Source organism: Neofelis nebulosa, chromosome 10 (genome assembly GCF_028018385.1).
Source record: "Neofelis nebulosa isolate mNeoNeb1 chromosome 10, mNeoNeb1.pri, whole genome shotgun sequence".
Lineage (NCBI taxonomy): Eukaryota > Metazoa > Chordata > Mammalia > Carnivora > Felidae > Neofelis > Neofelis nebulosa.
The window spans coordinates 33,544,075-33,561,488 of record NC_080791.1 but is presented as its reverse complement, the minus strand read 5'-3'; the positions used below and the strand labels follow the sequence as shown (position 1 = coordinate 33,561,488).

At 35.5% G+C, this 17,414-nt stretch overlaps 1 protein-coding gene across 1 annotated transcript in view; it reads left to right on the top strand.

Moving 5' to 3' along the window:
* Positions 1-17,414, top strand: part of CNTN5 (contactin 5) — a 1,390,102-nt gene that overhangs the window by 1,328,016 nt on the left and 44,672 nt on the right. Inside the window, exon 21 of the mRNA XM_058687390.1 lies at positions 8,065-8,174. Within this exon, the coding sequence (XP_058543373.1) occupies positions 8,065-8,174 (110 nt within the window). The remainder of the gene's footprint in view (positions 1-8,064; positions 8,175-17,414) is intronic.

Genomic DNA, 17,414 nt, shown 5'->3' with positions numbered 1-17,414 from the left:
TACCTCAAAATCCAGGGTTAAGTTTTAATACAAAAATGCACTTTTCTGAAAAAGAAAGAATGATAGATCTAACCCCCTTAGGTGAGTTTTCTCTTAGTTTTTTTCTTCTATTCAAGTGCCAAATTTCAATATGCCTTACTAGCAAAAACAATGCCTCACATTCCCTAAACGTGACAAATTATTGAAAAAATGTTCCACCAAAACTAGCACTCTTTCACCTTCTAACAAACATTATCAATATAAACTGACCATTTTACTTTCTTTGTACCCATTCCTGTAACTTATTTAAATAGCTCAAAAGAATTATCTTTTTGTACTATGAGCTACAAGACAGGGGATGGGGTGATAAATACAGTCATTTGAATATTAAAGCACAAGGATAGTGTCTGATTTATGTAACATGTAGTTTTCAATACAGGGTGCCCTGAGTTTTTTTTTTTTTTTTAAATATAGAGTCAAATTCTGAAGCAGAAACAAAAAGCTTATCCTAGTATAACAATAACCAGGAAGGTGAAGAATCAAATAATAACAAGGAATCATAGGTCTTCCAATGAGATACTCATGCCTTAGCATCTCAAGTTTCACATGTGTTCCAGATACAGATGATTTACCATAGTACTTATATTACTTAATTTAACTCTTACAACCAAATATGAGGTAGGAATCTCAAGCTTCAATCTACTTTTCAGGAAGCTGAGGCTCAGGTAAAGTAACACTCTCAAATTCACTTCAGTAGGTGAGAGCATTGTAAGTAACTACAGTAAGTGACAGAGCTGAGATTTGAACCCATATCTATCTGACTCCAAAGTTCATGCTTTTAACCACTATCCTATACTGTGTCATCATGGATTTCTATAATAATAATATTTTGTTTTTCATCATATATAATGATGTTTTGCATTATTTGTTACTGTAAAACTCTATTTTGAAGTACCTGTTTTATTCAAGAAATGCATTTTCTTATTGCTTTAAAATTTCTTCCACCTAATTATCAAGCACATAACCTCACAGGTCACATGAGATAAATTGGAGAGGTTTGTGAACATGCTTTGTGTAGTAACACCAGTGCTGACTTTAAGAAATCAAGATTTGTACATTCTTCTTCAACCTTTGCTTTGAAATTAAATTATAGTAACCACCATGGGTTGTTTATACTGTGTTTCCTTAAACTTGAAATAGCTTGCCTTTGGAGATTACCCTTTCAAGCTAGATAGGAAATATGCATATCTTCTTTCAAAGGCACTGAGGTTGCTGTTATAATAGATTTCATAGTAACATTTCATTTATTTTGGTAGACTGAAATATGAATGATACCAGGAAATTTAAATCTAGGTAGTCAGCCTTTGTTCTGATAACAAAATTAAAACATATATTTGGCATTTACTCACTAATCATATTTACTAATTTGGAACTTTTATGTAAGTATTAGTAAAGTGTTAGCATCATTAAATTGTGTCAACTAGGAAAGGCAGGACAATGGAAAGGAAGAGCATTTTCCTGGAATTGGAGACTCAGGGTTAACCTGCTCACACTAACTGTAAAATATTGCAGTCTATCCACCTCTCTGAGACTTATCCTCCTCTACTTTAATGTTTATTTATTTTTGAGAGAGACAGAGACAGAGTGTGAGCAGGGGAGAGGCAGAGAGAAAGGGAGACAGAATCCAGAGCAAGCTCCAGGCTCTGAGCGAGCTGTCAGCACAGAGCCTGACACGGGGCTCAAACCCACAAGCCACAAGATCATGACCTGAGCCAAAGTTGGATGCCTAACCAACTGAGCCACCCAGGTGCCCCAATCCTCCTCCACTTTAAAAATGAATCCGGAATTAGAACATCTCTAGAAGCCATTACAAATCTGAATCAGAAAGCTTGTCAATTTATTCTGTATTTTTAAATACTCTAAATTCTAATTTTCCTAGAATAGGGAAATTACTTTAAAAGAAGGGAATACTTTGAATATTAAACTATTTTTTAAAAGAGTCAAGGACTGTAATGAACTGGTAAAATAATATATTGTACTCATTCCAGCGCAGGTTCCCCTTCTCTACATCTGCAGATATTCATAAAGATTCAAAGTGTGCCTTTGTTTTTTTTTAATATTCAAAATGTGGACTGTTTATTAATGGTAAGTTTCATCCTCAACATATATCATGCAAAATGTGCCTTTGTCATGATACTCTTGCCCAAAGTCCAACTGATCTGAGACTGTAGTTCTCCAAAAGACAGATTCTGTCTCTGTTCTTCCATTAACCTAGTTCACTTCCTGATCACCTTAAAAGCCCTCCATATTCTTAGATAAAGTAAAGAACAAGGAGTAGGACTGACATTCTATCTTTGTTCATCAGCATAGTTCTTCCTCTTCATATCAAGATAAATAGCTACATTACTGGAGTACCATAGAGAAGACAGCTTTTCACAGCTGACAGCAAGTCAGGAAGAACACATATGCCAGATGCTATGTCAAATGTAGCTACCAGCATTCATGTTGTTTGGAAGAAGCAAGGACCTCAAGACAAACCTTACAATACTTGTCCCAACCCATTTTCCTGTGGTCCATCGATGATGGATGATATTCACAACCAGAGCACACTTCTATAAGTGGTTATATGAATTCCTCATACCTTCCATCTTTTTCCTCTCAAGACAGTAAATTGGAATGAGAGTGAAAATTACATTATTATAGGGAAAATTTTGAATGTGATCATTTAGTAAAAGAACTCATCACTTGTAAGTATTGAAACTTGATAAATCACTTGTGAAATGACCTTTACTCTTGCGACTCTGACGTGGACTGTGGCCCTAGAATACTGCCAAAAAAGCTCCAAATAGTTCTTCTGCTAAACTTCTTGAGCCTTTGAAACCTTTAAAATTTTATAACAGAAGTAACCCTAAATGACTCTAGATAACCCTGGAAGGAGAGATATTTCCCTTTTAAGACTCCCATGTCTTGCACCTTGCACATGTACCAATTATCTATACCATTTAAACCAAGCAAGAATTATGTGCATTGTAATCTTGATTTGACTTCAAATCTCTACGGTATACTATAACCCTCTACAATACCCTCATTCTGGAAACAATTCTATTTTTTTAAATAAAAGCGAAGTTGCAACATATGGGGTTTATAATGCATGGTAGAAATGAAAAAGAGTGATTTTTCTCCATAGGAGAAATCCAACTGGCTTTCACTTCCATATATCTAGAAATACTTATTAGTCGAACTTACATTCATCTTCCACTTAGTCCTTGTTATTATACTTTGAAAGGAAAAGAACCTGAGCATTCAATTACATCTAATAGAGGGAAATTCATTATAGATTAATTATAGTATAAAATATTTGTTTATTTGTGATATATTTTAGCCTTTTCTAGTTTATTTGGCTTTTGCCTTGTATGTAAAAAGTGTGCTGCTTTTATTTTTATTAAAACCAAAGATCCTCTTCTCATTTGCAGAAAATGATATGCAATTATCTTATTGCAAGTGGAGCTACCACAGCTCAAATTAAAACCCAACATTCATGGGGCGCCTGGGTGGCGCAGTCGGTTAAGCGTCCGACTTCAACCAGGTCACGATCTCGCGGTCCGTGAGTTCGAGCCCCGCGTCAGGCTCTGGGCTGATGGCTCGGAGCCTGGAGCCTGTTTCTGATTCTGTGTCTCCCTCTCTCTCTGCCCCTCCCCCGTTCATGCTCTGTCTCTCTCTGTCCCAAAAATAAATAAAAAAAAACGTTGAGAAAAAAAAAAAAAAGGAAAAAAAAAAAAAAATTTAAAAAAAACCCAACATTCATGAGGTGTTATCCTCCAGATCAGTTCCTTGCTGAAACTGAACTCAGTAGGATTTATGTGAACTTGAAAATTAATAAATTGGCATATTAGTTGTAAAATACAAGGAATAATTTCATGTCTTTGCCAGATGATCCATTTGGATTATTGCCTGTAAAAGTTCAACTACAGCTGTCTTCACTGAATTTTTAAATAATGAAACCATAACCCTTCTCCCAAGGAGTTTATTAAACTCTCCTTTGATTAATGCTGTTGCTCACCCCTCCTGGGAAGTCAGATGTATAATCAATATTACAAACACATCCCCCATATTAGTTGGAGAACTCCAGCTGTTAAGTCACTTAATAAATATGTATTATCTAAATTCATGAACATGGTAATGCTGTTCACAATGTTTAATCTGACAGAAATTGAAATCTCTCAGTCAGCTTGTTCACTTTATATCCCAAGACTGGAGTGAGTTAGCCATGGCCTAATTAATATCACCATAAGTGAAAGAAAAAAATCTTTTTACGTTTCTGAATCTATTAGACATAACTAGTACAGTCTCTGAAATAAGTCACTGAATTACCTGAGTCTAATCGTAGTGAGAGTGGCAGGAAACTTCCTATTATTTACAGATCAGGAGAGTTTTAGAAATGCACAGGATCTATGACAAGCGGTGCAGCTGGCGTTCAACTTTATCAAAAGCTCTATGAAACGGAAATAAAAGGAGCCGATCATAAGCCTGTAGTGGAGTTAAATAAAATATGACAGGGATTTACGTGCCTTCTGGCAAGACTAAAGTAGAGAGCCCAAGTGGAGATCCCAACATCAATATTGAGAAAAGTTAGTAGGTGTGGTGGAGCAAGGAGAAAAGAGAGCGATAGCACAGGGAAAAACATTAGGTGTGTAAACACAGATATGTTCACGGAAGCAGAACAGCATGGTAGTTAGGATTGCCCTGCTCAAATCCTCTCTACATTCTAACAGCTGTGTGACCTTGGGCAAGTTGCTTACCTCTCTGGCCCTCAATTTTGTATCTGCAAAAATAATGATAGTTATAGAAAGGTTGCTGAAAGGATCAATTAGTTCATGTAAGGAATTTTGAGTAAGACTATGAAATCCTCAATAAATGGCAATTATTATTATCTTTGGTTGTTCCCCTCATCTATTTGCTATTGTTGTTGTTTGTTATTCCATCTGTTCTTCTGTCAGTTATTTGGAAGTAATTGAACAGCAAGAAAATGAACTATCTGTGTTTCCTCTAAAATCTCTTCTGTGCCTCAGAACTGACTCTAAGAAATAGAGAATGAGCCTATTGCTGCCTGGTGCCAATTTAAAAGCAACACAGGGGCGCCTAGGTGGCGCAGTCGGTTAAGCGTCCGACTTCAGCCAGGTCACGATCTCGCGGTCCGTGAGTTCAAGCCCCGCGTCGGGCTCTGGGCTGATGGCTCAGAGCCTGGAGCCTGTTTCCGATTCTGTGTCTCCCTCTCTCTCTGTCCCTCCCGCGTTCATGCTCTGTCTCTCTCTGTCCCAAAAATAAATAAAAAACGTTGAAAAAAAATTAAAAAATAAATAAATAAATAAATAAATAAATAAATAAATAAAAGCAACACAGAAAAGATTACTTGAGACCTGAGTTCTAGCTGGAGTTGTTTCAGAGCTAGAAGCAGAGTTTGGATAAATCAACCTGTGTATAGGTCACATTTTCATCTGCAAAATGAGAACATGGATCTAATACATATGTCCATAACTCAAAAGCCTATAGAGATCAGGTAAGAGATATAAATCAGTGAAGTAGTCTCAGTGTGACATAATAGGTAGTGGTAGGGACTCTGGGCAACCTGAAAAGACTATGCCCTGACTAATGGGACAAACTGCTAATTCTCTCATCTATCAACATCCATGAATTCAGGCTTAGTATTGCCACTTTTTTTTTCCAAAATAAGCTAGAAATTCTTATTTTTATATGAAATGTTGAAATAAATTAATATATTATTGGGACATACAGAATATGACTAAAGACTCATTGACCATCCATTTATGACTTTTGATCCAAGTGACTGTCTAAAATTCTTTCTAGGTACTTTCCATTGTTCAGTTACAATGGGATACCCAAATAGAACAGTTAGTTCCTATCCAAACCACATTCTGTGATAGTTACTCTTGCTTACAGAAAAACCTTTCAATCCATGTGAAAATGTTCACCCAGCTGTGACAATACTACTGAAACTGCTGGAAATAAACTGACTGAGGTCAGTTTTTTTACATGCTTAAATTTCAAATTTAGGTCGGCATAGGTTTACTTCTGATACTATTTACTATTTTAATTTGTTTCCAAATAAAAAATGACTCTTCAGTTTTTGTTTGACTCATTTACCTTCATTCAATTAGATGCAGCTATAATATTTAGCCCCCAAGAATGCATCTATGAAATGTCAGCTTGGGTCTGATTCTGAGTTAAAGTCCTCAGAGCTTTTAAATAGAAATTGGGGTGCTTGTTTGAGAAATAGGTTCTTGATATTTTTCTTGTTTTTTAAACTTTACTTTTTAAAACTTTCTTATCTCCATTTGAGAAGTTCTTAAGCTTGTGCAGTACTACAGAAAGCTGAGAGAGAAATTATTTTTTTCTCTGGAGGTAGAGGTAGAAAGGCTTCCACCCAACCACATATTTTGTTCTTCTGAAATTATTTATCTCTGTGCAAACTTTTCTGACAAAGATATAATTGCTTCAATAATAAAAAAAGCTGAAAGAAGGCCTGTGACACACAAATCTCTGCAATACATTCATTTAAAAGAGAAGCAAAACTGCTTGCTAGTAACAAGCGATACCCAAAAGGTGGCTGTCTGTCAAACACATGGTACCTTAAATCTGGAGATTGGGTTGCACACACCATAAGAACATCAGCATTTCCTTTTATTTACTTGTAAAATCAAGAATTTTGACCCCTATTAAATAATAATGAAAAAAATCTTCATTTCTGGAAAATCTTCATTTTCTGGAGAAAAAGTTTCTCCAGATAGATGTGTGACTACCTTCCATCAAAACAAGAAAGATCTCAGTAAAATAGTTATAATTCCTTTAATATCTCTAATAATGATTTTTAAATATCTTATTTAGAATTTTGTCATATTTGGTTCCCCGATTCTAAAAGGAAAAGGTCGGGGGGAGAAAGAGAAAAGAAACTTCAATAGATTAAATTCTTACCAGTTACATTTTTAGTATTTAAGTCTCTAAAATTTTTATACAGCAAGGGTTCTTTAAATCACCTTTGTACAGAACTGTTTGAACTAATATATGGCCTTTATTCTGCCATTTCATTTAACATGTGTTTGTGACATAGTATTTATGATTCAGCAATGTCAAAGCTGAAAATATTTTGTTACTCACATACAGTGCAACCTCAAGTAAAGTGTACCTCTTGATGGATGCCAATCAGACACGGTGTATTTGGGAAAAAAATAGTGAGAAAGGTCACTAAGCATAGGAATGGATGAAAACATACTTTTGAGCAGTAGGACTGAGACCTTCAGGGCCTTTCTTTTTCAGTCCATACCTATCTTAAAAGTCAACGCATGCCTTTTGAATATCATGATTCATATCATATTATATATACAATCATGGAAATGTAGTTTTGTGGTTGGAACAACAACAACAACAACAACAACAACAAAACATGAAATTTTGACTCTATTTGTGCCTACGGGGGTAAAAAAAAGTAAAGTAAAATAATAACAAGTGATATTTTGTGAGTGAATGTTTTAAGGGCCAAGCATTGTGCTAAATATTTTGTATGTATTATTCCACCTAAAACTAACCTTAAAAACCTCTGAGATAAGTACTCTTATTATGTCCATATTACAGATGAGGGAACTGGGGCATAAAAAAAAAAGGCAACTTGCCTCAAGGTAAATAATTCTTTTGAAGGCAGAAAACAACAGCAGCAACAAAATAGCCACACCTGATTCTCTAGTCCATGCTTTTAATCATTGTGCTAGACTGGCAGACAATTTAAGTCAGACAATTTAACTTCTCCAGGAATGTCGTGGTCAATCCAAGGGTAAAGATCTTCTTTGTTTGCCTTGCTAGATTTGTCATTTGTCTTGGTAAAGACATGAGACTTGACCCAAGTAGAAAAATCCAAAAAGACCATCTTTTTATCTTTTGTTTTTCACAACTACCACAACACTTCATTTCAAAAAAAGGTAGAAGGAAGTAACACCTGACAGATTCAGGTGCAATGCTTTGATAGACATAACTTGTTACCATCAGAGTTTATTATTTCCATTTTCCTTTGTACAGAACCCAGTGCTGCTCCCACAGATGTCAAGGCTACAAGTGTGTCTGTGTCAGAGATTCTTGTTGCATGGAAACATATTAAAGAAAGTCTAGGAAGACCACAGGGATTTGAGGTATGAACAGAATTATTGAAAATAAGCCTTGTTATTTTTGCTGCCACTGCAATCTCCAAAAGAAATAGTTTGGTGACACTTCAACAGAATTATATTCTTTTGAAATTTTGTTCTGTTGCAAAGAAAGTAAGAAATATGCAATTTTACTGACATGTTGTTCATGAGCTGGCTTATTTTTTAGCACAGTATTTTCCATTGTACCATGTAAAGAATTTTTTAAAGAGATGAGAATAAACCATTATATAAAAATCAGGAGTTACAGATGGATATTTACTGATATCTGATTTATTGGTAGTTAAAAATGTTTTTGTGGATAAAAATGTTTTTGTGTATTTTCTTCCAATAAATTAATGTATAAAACAAGTTTTCCTATTATACTGTCTTGGCAGATCTTACCTCCTATACTGACTTCTCAAAATTTGCTTGGACTTCGTGGTATACATATTCATTCAAATGACTTTTTGCCCTTAGTTTTTTTCTATTTTCAAACACAATTATGCAGACCTTTTAATGGTGAACATTTCATAACATTTCAATGACTTCAATGAAATTTTAGCCTCCACATGAACTAGAGGATTGTAGGCAGTCTATGAACTTGAGTATTCTTCAAAAACAAGATCTCTACTTCTTGTATTGGTTTGTCAGGGGGGATAATTTCTAAAATCAGAAAAATAGTTACCATCCAGCGTCCTTTAAACTTAGATAATTATCAAGTATAAGACTTGTACTCCGACATGATTTCAGACTGAAAACACATTTTTTTAATTCTATCTGAGGTTTGAAATAATGCCTGAGAAATATTTGATTAATATACTGCGAGCATTAGATAGTGATTACTATGATAAAAAAAATTCACATAATTTTTCTTAAGAGTTACAGCAAGGACCAGTTATGAGAAACCATTATTTATGCAATATCATGGATTTGTTTCTGTAATATTGCTTTGATTTACTATTTGAAGTAATAATTCACTATGTGCCATATCATGATTGCATGTTTATTTGACTAATATCTCCTTGTCTCCCTACCCATGCTGCAAAGAACATATCTATTTACCAAAGAATCTCAGCATCTGGTAGTTCTTGGACCATGAGAGCTACAATAAATATTTGTTGAATGAATGAATATCTGTACTTTTAATACCACTGTAGAAGACATTGGGGTAGCCTGCCTTGTTACACTTCAGGGGCCAGTACACATCTCCCAGCTTCTGTGGGTTTTGTTTGCTCAATTTCCACCTTTGGAGAATTGCCTTCACTCAGGAATGCTGCTTTCCCTTAAAAATCCCCTTCCCAAAATTAGGCAACCCAAAGCCAATGATTGGCTGACACTGGTCCCTTGACTGAAGAAAAAAACAACTTTATGGTGTATTTTATGGTGCAGTGTCTTTGCTGTGTGCATCAGGACAAGGCTGGATTACCTGAGGCCACACTCTTGCTCAACTCCCTCTCCTTCCTTATCCTTCTATCCTCCCTTCTTTACAGATTTACCTGAAAGCACTATCAAAATAAATCACATACACTTGTATCTATGTCTCGACCTCTGCTTCTAGGGAGTCCAGCCTAAAACAACTACATAAGTACAGACTAACCTAAACCTCTGAATCAAAACATTTGATGTGCATACTTTTAGAAGGCCACAAAGTATATCCTGGTGAACAGAAAAGTGAGGGATCCATGCTCTCACATCTCCAAGTGGTGCTCCTCTCACACAGCCAGCCACTTTCATTTTTTTTTCCTGCATGACAGTCATATTCTCACTGCAACTCACTTATAATAATAGCTCTTTTGGAGGTCCTGCAAATATCACATAAGATTTATATCTGTGAATAATTATTCTCTTTCTAAATATAAATCATTCATTCATTAACTCAATAAATCGTTATTGAAGACTTACTAAGTACCTACCAGAACTAGATTCTAGGGATAAAACAATGAGCAAAATGAATTCTCTGCCTTCATGAAGCTTAATATTGAAGTAAGGGAGGCAAGCAATAAACAAATTAGCAAATAAATGTGTGGCATAATTTGATATGCCACACAATTATGATAAATACTGTGTAGAAAAATAAAATTGGATATGAAGGTAGAGACTCAAAGACTATGCTATTTATAAAGATTTGAAAAGTCACCCTTTCTGGTATTGTGACATTTGAGTTGACACATGACTGAATGAGAGAGAAAGAGACAGAGAGAACAGCAAAATCAAAGTCTCTAAAGTAGTAAGTAGCATGCTGGCCTTGTTCAAAGAACAGGAAGGGAGTGATTTGAGTGAGATAGCAGTGAACAACAGAGAGGGTTGGGTTGCAAAATGGTGGAGAGAGCACCAAGAAAAAGACCAGGTTATGTAGAGTGTTGTTAACCATAGAAAGGAATCTGGATTTTATCCTATGAGGAGAAGGCATTAAAAGATTTTGAACAGAAAGAGTCAAGTCAGTATCTGACTTATATTTAAAAGCCTCCCTTAGTCTAGAGGGTGGAGAATAGACTCTAGACAAGACATCAGGGATAATAAAGGCAATTGTTCCAATCTAGGTAATAAAGAAGTTGCTTTTCACTAGAGCAGTCACAATGTAATCGATGAGAAATGGACTTTTTAAAATACATTTTATATGGATACGTGATCGGATTTGGAAATGAATGGGGTGTCAATTAAAACATAAAAGGAATCAAAGATAATTCCAGAGTTTTTTGACCGAAGAAACTCGGTGAATAAAATATAATTCACATAGATGAGGTACTCAGAAAGAAGAGTGGGTGTTAGTGCAAAAAGTTTTGGATTCTGGTTTAAATGTATTTACTTTTATGAGCCTTCTTATATCCAAAAAGTGTTGTCAAGTAAGTCTTATATTAAGAGAAAGGGTAGAAATGGAGCTATAACGCCAAGGAATCATCAATATATAAATGGTTTTTTATATATATGCTCACTGAATCACTGAATGTTGATTAAAAAGGTGTTTCAGAATTGAACCCTATGATGCCTGACCATTTGAACCTCAAGAAAGAAAGGGAGTCTGACCAAAGAAACTAAGGGAGACAGTGAAGGAATTCAGAAGCCAAGAAAATAATTTCTCTGAGAAAAAATGCTGCTGAAAAATTCAGAAAGATGAAGCCTGAAATTGCAAAATGGATATTGCATTGCAGAGATCCTAGTGACCTTGGTGAGAGGACTTTTATGGAATGCCGTGATCAAGGCTTGACTGGAGATCAAAACAAGACCACCCATGAGTAACATTCAAGAGTGTCAGAGCACATTTTTGCTAAATTTATTTCATTTAAAATGGAAAGTTATCCAAAAAACTGGAATATACTTAAGAACAGAATGTTAATGGGAATAAACAAATTCTGCAATAATCATCACAATGACTGCATTTTTAGATTCAAATAAGTTAACACAAATTCTGACAACTATTTTTATACTTAGAAACAAAATCCATAGGCACAGTAATCTTTATATCACTTTATAGTTCCTTATAAATTATGTTTAAAAATATGGCATTTCGTCCAATAAAGAAACCTACAATAAACACAAAAAGTAAAGAGAAAGAAATCCAAGCATAACACTACAGAAAACCATCAAACCACAAGAGAAGAAAGGAACAGAAAGAAATGAAAAAACCACCAAAGCAGTTAATAAAACACCAATACGTACATCCCTCTCAATAATTATTTTTTAAAAAAATTTAATGTTTATTTATTTTTGATAGAGTGTTAGAGACAGCATGAGCTGGGAAGGCTGAACTGTCAGTACAGAGCCTGAAGCATGTCTCAAATACATGAATTGTGAGATTATGACCTGAGTGGAAGTCAGACACTCAACTGACTGAGCCACCCAGGCGACCGTCTCAACAATTATTTTAAATGTGAATGGACTAAATGCTCCAATCAAAATGATTGAAAAAAAATAAGAACCATATATATGCTGCCCAGAAGAAACTCACTTCAGACCTAAGATACATGCAGACTCACTTCAGACATAAAGACACATGCAGATTGAAAGTAAAGGGCTGAAAAAATATATACAGTGCAAAGGGGAGCAAAAAGAAACATGGAGTAGCAATACTTCCATCAGACAAAATAGACTTTAAAACAAGAAACAGGGTGCCTGGGTTGTTCAGTCAGTTGAGCTCCTGACTCTTGATTTCGGCTCAGGTCATGATCTCGCAATTCCTGCATTTGAGCCCCTCATCAGGCTTTGCACTGGTGGTGTGGAGCCTGCTTGGGTTTCTCCCCCTCCCTCTCTCTCTGCCCCTCCCTTGCTCCTCTCTCTCTCTCTCTCTCTCTAAAAATATCAACTAAAAAGAAAGAAAGAAGAAAGAAAGAAGAAAGAAAGAAAGAAAGAAAGAAAGAAAGAAAGAAAGAAAAGGGCGTTACATATAGATAAAGACAACAATCCAACAAGAGGATATAACATTTGTAAATATTTATGTACCCAACACAAAGCACCTAAATACGTAAAGCAAATATTAACAGACATGAAGGAAGATGTGGACAGTAATACAATAGTAGCAGGGGACTTAACACCCCATTTACGTCAATAGATAGATCATCCAGACAGTAAATCAGTAAGAAAACAGTGGCTTTTAATGACATATTGGACCAGTTGGATCTAAAAAATATATTCAGAACATTCCATCCCAAAAGAGCAAATTGCACATTTTCAAGTACACATGAAACATTTTCTAGAACAGATTACAAAAAAAAGAAGTTTCTAGAACAAGTCATAAAAGAAATTTCAATAAATTCAAAAATATTGAAATCATATCACGGACCTTTTCTGACCATAGTGGTATCAAAGTAGAAATCAATCACAAGAAAAAATCTAGAAAGAACGTAAATATATGGAGGCTGCTACTAAACAATGAATAAGTCACCAAGAAATCAAGAGGAAATCAAAAAATACATGGATACAAATGAAAAGAAACACACACAATGGTCCAAACTCTTTGGGATGAAGCAAAAATTGTTCTAAGAAGGAAGTTTACACAATATAGGCCTGCCTCACAAAACAAGAATTTTCTCAACCTAACTTCACACACAAAAGAGCTAGAAAAAGAACAAAGCCCCAAACCAGTAGAAGAAAGAAAATAATAAAAATTAAGGAAAAAATTATCTTGTTACCAAACAAAATCAATAATAATAATAATAATAATAATATACTATTTGTAAAAGTAAAAGTATACTTCCTTTTTATAATCAGAAAATGAAAACTTTATATAATTCAGTGGCCAAATATGGCATTACGTTTCTTTTAAGTAAAATACAGTCAGCAAAGACTGTTTTCAATTTATACTATCTCATAACTGAATAATGCAAGTGGCTTTAAAAATAAATGTGATATAAATAAGTCTTATCAGAATCTCTGTCGCCCTCTCTTATCTACATTCTTTACCCCTTTAAGGAGAGCTCTACCTCTGTCCTTTACCTTATCCACCCTAGAACTTGACCCTCTCATCTCCTCAACTTTGTTCTTTTTTTTACTAAGGGATCTCACTGACTAAATATTACTAAAATATAGTAACCTCCTAAAGTTTAATATTTTATCTCACTACTACTCCCTCCTCTATTCTATCCCAACTACAATCTTAGATGAATTTATTAGTGGTAGACTTCTGAGCATGGTGACAATAAAGTATTTTTCTGTCACCACACTCATGGGATTTGTTTCAAATTTTATATACCTATCCTATCAGTTCCACAAATCATTTTCTAGCCATAATTGCACCTTTACCTGAAGTGTTTGAAAAAGTTACTAAAAAGACACTATGTGCCATTTTGAAAATGCAGAAACTGTTTTCAGCTAACCTCTGTTATTTTTCCTGAATTGAAATGTGTGAATAAGATTGAAAAGATTCTGCTCTTATTAATGTTGAATCCTAATGGGAGAAGATAAAAATAAATAAACAAGTAAAATAAACTTAGATAACAATACATATAGAAGTTTAAAGGTAGAGCACACCTAGTTCCATTAAGGAAGAGTAGGAAGTGAAGCAACTGTGCCTTAATGAAACAATGGTGTGAATAGAATTAAAAGTAGCAAATTAGTGAGGCAGATACAAGATTATGTAGAGATATCTGGATTATGGAGTTTGTATTTTCTTTCAAATGCAATGAAAAAGCACTGTGGCAATTTACAGAGAGGAATGACAATGTCTGATTTACATTTTTTTAACATCACTTTGGATACTCTTACACGAAGAATGAAAGGAGGAGAAAAGAAAGATCAGGAGTAGAAGATAGAAGGCTACCGCAATATTCAAAGTAAGAAATGGTGATGACTTAGACTAAGGTCATAGCAGTGGTGTAAGAGGGAAGTAAAAGTATTTCAGACACTAGACTGACAAGATTTGCTGATCAGATATGGCGGGAATGAAAATTATTTCTACATCACTAGTTTGGTCAAATGAGTGAATGGTGGTGCCATTTACAAAAAAAAAAAAAAGGAGAAACTGGACAAGGAGACAAAGAAGAGATTTGAAGGTGGAAAAATTAAGAGTTCTGTCTTGGCTAAATTAAACTTAACATGCTTATTAGAAATTTAGGAGGATAAATCAGATAGGAAATTGGATATATGAGTTTGGAGTCTAAGAGATTAGGGTGAAGACATTAAAGTGGCAGTCATAAATGAATGGCTAAAGAAGATATGGTGTATATATACAATGGAATATTATTTCGGTATCAAAGAGAATGAAATCCTGTCATTTGCAACAACGTGGATGGAACTAGGGTACATTTTGTTAAGTGAAATCAGTCAGTCAGAGAAACACAAATATACGATTTCACTCATATGTGGAATTTAAGATATAAAACAGATGAACATAGGGAAAGGGAAGCAAGAACAGAGAGGGAGACAAACCATAAGACACTCTTAAATACAGAGAACAAACTTAAGGCTGCTGGTGGGGTGTTGGGTAGGTTGAAGGGCTAAAGGGGCATGGGACATTAAGAACACTTGTTGGAATGAGCACTGGGTGTTCTATGTAAGTTATGAGTCACCAAATTATATCCCTGAAATAATTATTACACTATACGTTAACTAACTTGGATTTAAATTTAAAAAATAATAAATAAATAATAAAGCGGCAGTCATAGAGGAGGTATTTAAAGGCATGCTACTAGATGAAACCACCTAAAGGGAAAAAAAGTTCCAGAGGAGAGGAAAGAAAATGTTAAGAGAGGGAGTGAGAAGGGGCTAAGCTGTGTCCTGGCACACTCCACATTTAGTTTAGCTGGGAAAGAAGGAAGATGGCAGAGTAGGAGGATCCCAAGCTCACCTCACCCCATGGACACACCAAGGTAACAGCTAGATTTGTACAACTAACTCTGAAAATGACCTAAAGACTGGCAAAACAGACCTTCCTCAGCCAATCTTAAAGACCACATCTAAAAGGGATAGGAGTGGTGAAGACACAGTTGTGAACCAAAGCCCCAATGCAACTAACCACAAACAAGAGAGACATCACAAGAATGGAGAAGCAAGAGGGTCAGTCTCCACACCAAGCATTCCCAGCATTAGAGATCCACACTGAGAATATGAGCCCCCATATCATTCAGCTTTGAAAACCAGTGAGACTTAACAACTTGAGCTTTAAAAATCAGTGGCCTTAATGGCTGAACAGCTGGAGAATGATAGGAAACAAAGTCCCCACTCTTAACAAGCCAATATACTATATAACTCATACCCAGACACAGCACCGAAGCAGCAGTTTGAAAAGCACCTGGGGTATATGTGAAGGAGATTTATTGACTAATCTTAGAATATGTGCAGAAGGATCAGGGATCTACAGGAGATTTCTCTGGTAACAAAAGTGCTGTTGAATGATTTTCTCCTCCCCCAATCTAGATAGCCAGACACTTGCAAGAGCCAGTGCTAACATTTTCCATTTATCTTGTTAGCATCATATGTCCTCTCCCTTCCAAGAATCCCCAGTGGACCAACCCCACCCACACTACCCACCTTGAAAGGTATCCTTCCAAAGCAGCTCCTACTCTGGAAGATACCACTCCAAAGTGCCTCCTGCCCTGGAGTGGGAGGATGACCCCACAAAGCCCAGCATGCCAGATGTTCCTACAGCAAGACAGCTGGCTATGCAAGGTGTAAACTCTGCCCTTTGGTGCACTTACAACTTTGCAAAGAGACTAATTACAGATATCTAGGTAGACTGATGACCCCACTCACCAAGAACCTGCAGCAGCTGTATCCAAGCATCTCAACAGATTGTGGAGCAAACTCTGCCCAGTGTGCCCACAGCAGACAAAACACATCATTGCAGCTGGCTGGGCTGCAAGCAATTGCATCTCAGCCACAGCAGTTTGCACAGAAGAAACCCCTGAAACATATGATTCTGGTGACCATGTGGTATTGCATTGTATTTTGTAATACGACACTGGAGGACTTCTTCAACACAAGCCACAACCTTTAAGACCAAGACATGCAGTTTATCTAATACATAAAAACAAACACAGAGAGTTAGAGAAAATGGGTAGAAAAAAGAATATGTCTCAAATTAAAAAACACAATGAAATCATAGTAAAATAGCTAAATGAAATGAAGATAAGCAATATGCCTAATAAAGAATTCAAAGTAATGGTCATAAGGATACTCACTGGACTTCAGAAAACAGTGAAGGATATCAGTGAGAACTTCAACATATAGAAAATGTGAAAAAGAACCAGTCAGAGCTGAAGAATTCAATAACTGAAATGAAGAATACACTGGGAATCAAGAGTAGATTAGAGCATGCAGAAGAATGAATCAGTAATCTGAAAGACAGAGTAATGGAAAGTACCCAAGCTGAACAGAAAAAAAAAAAAAGAATCATAAAAAATGAGAATAGGTTAAGGGAACTCTGCAACATCATCAAACATAACATTCACATTATAGAGTTACCAGAAGGAGAAGAGAGAGAAAGGGGAAGAAAACTTATGTGAAGACATAATAGCTGAAAATGTCTGTAATCTGAGGAAAGCAAGAAGGAATCCAGTCATAGGAACCACACAGAGCTCTGAAAAAGAAGAACTCAAGGAGATCCACAAAAAGATATATAATAATTAAAATGGCAAAATAATAATTAATAACAATAATTATAATAATGATAGAATTTTTAAAGCTGCAAGGGAAAAGAAAGCAGTTACATACAAGTGAAACCTCTTAAGGCTATCAGCTGATGTTTCAGCAGAAATTTCAGGCCAGAAGGGAGTGCTGCAATACATTCAAAATTCTGAAAGGGGAAAAAAAAAA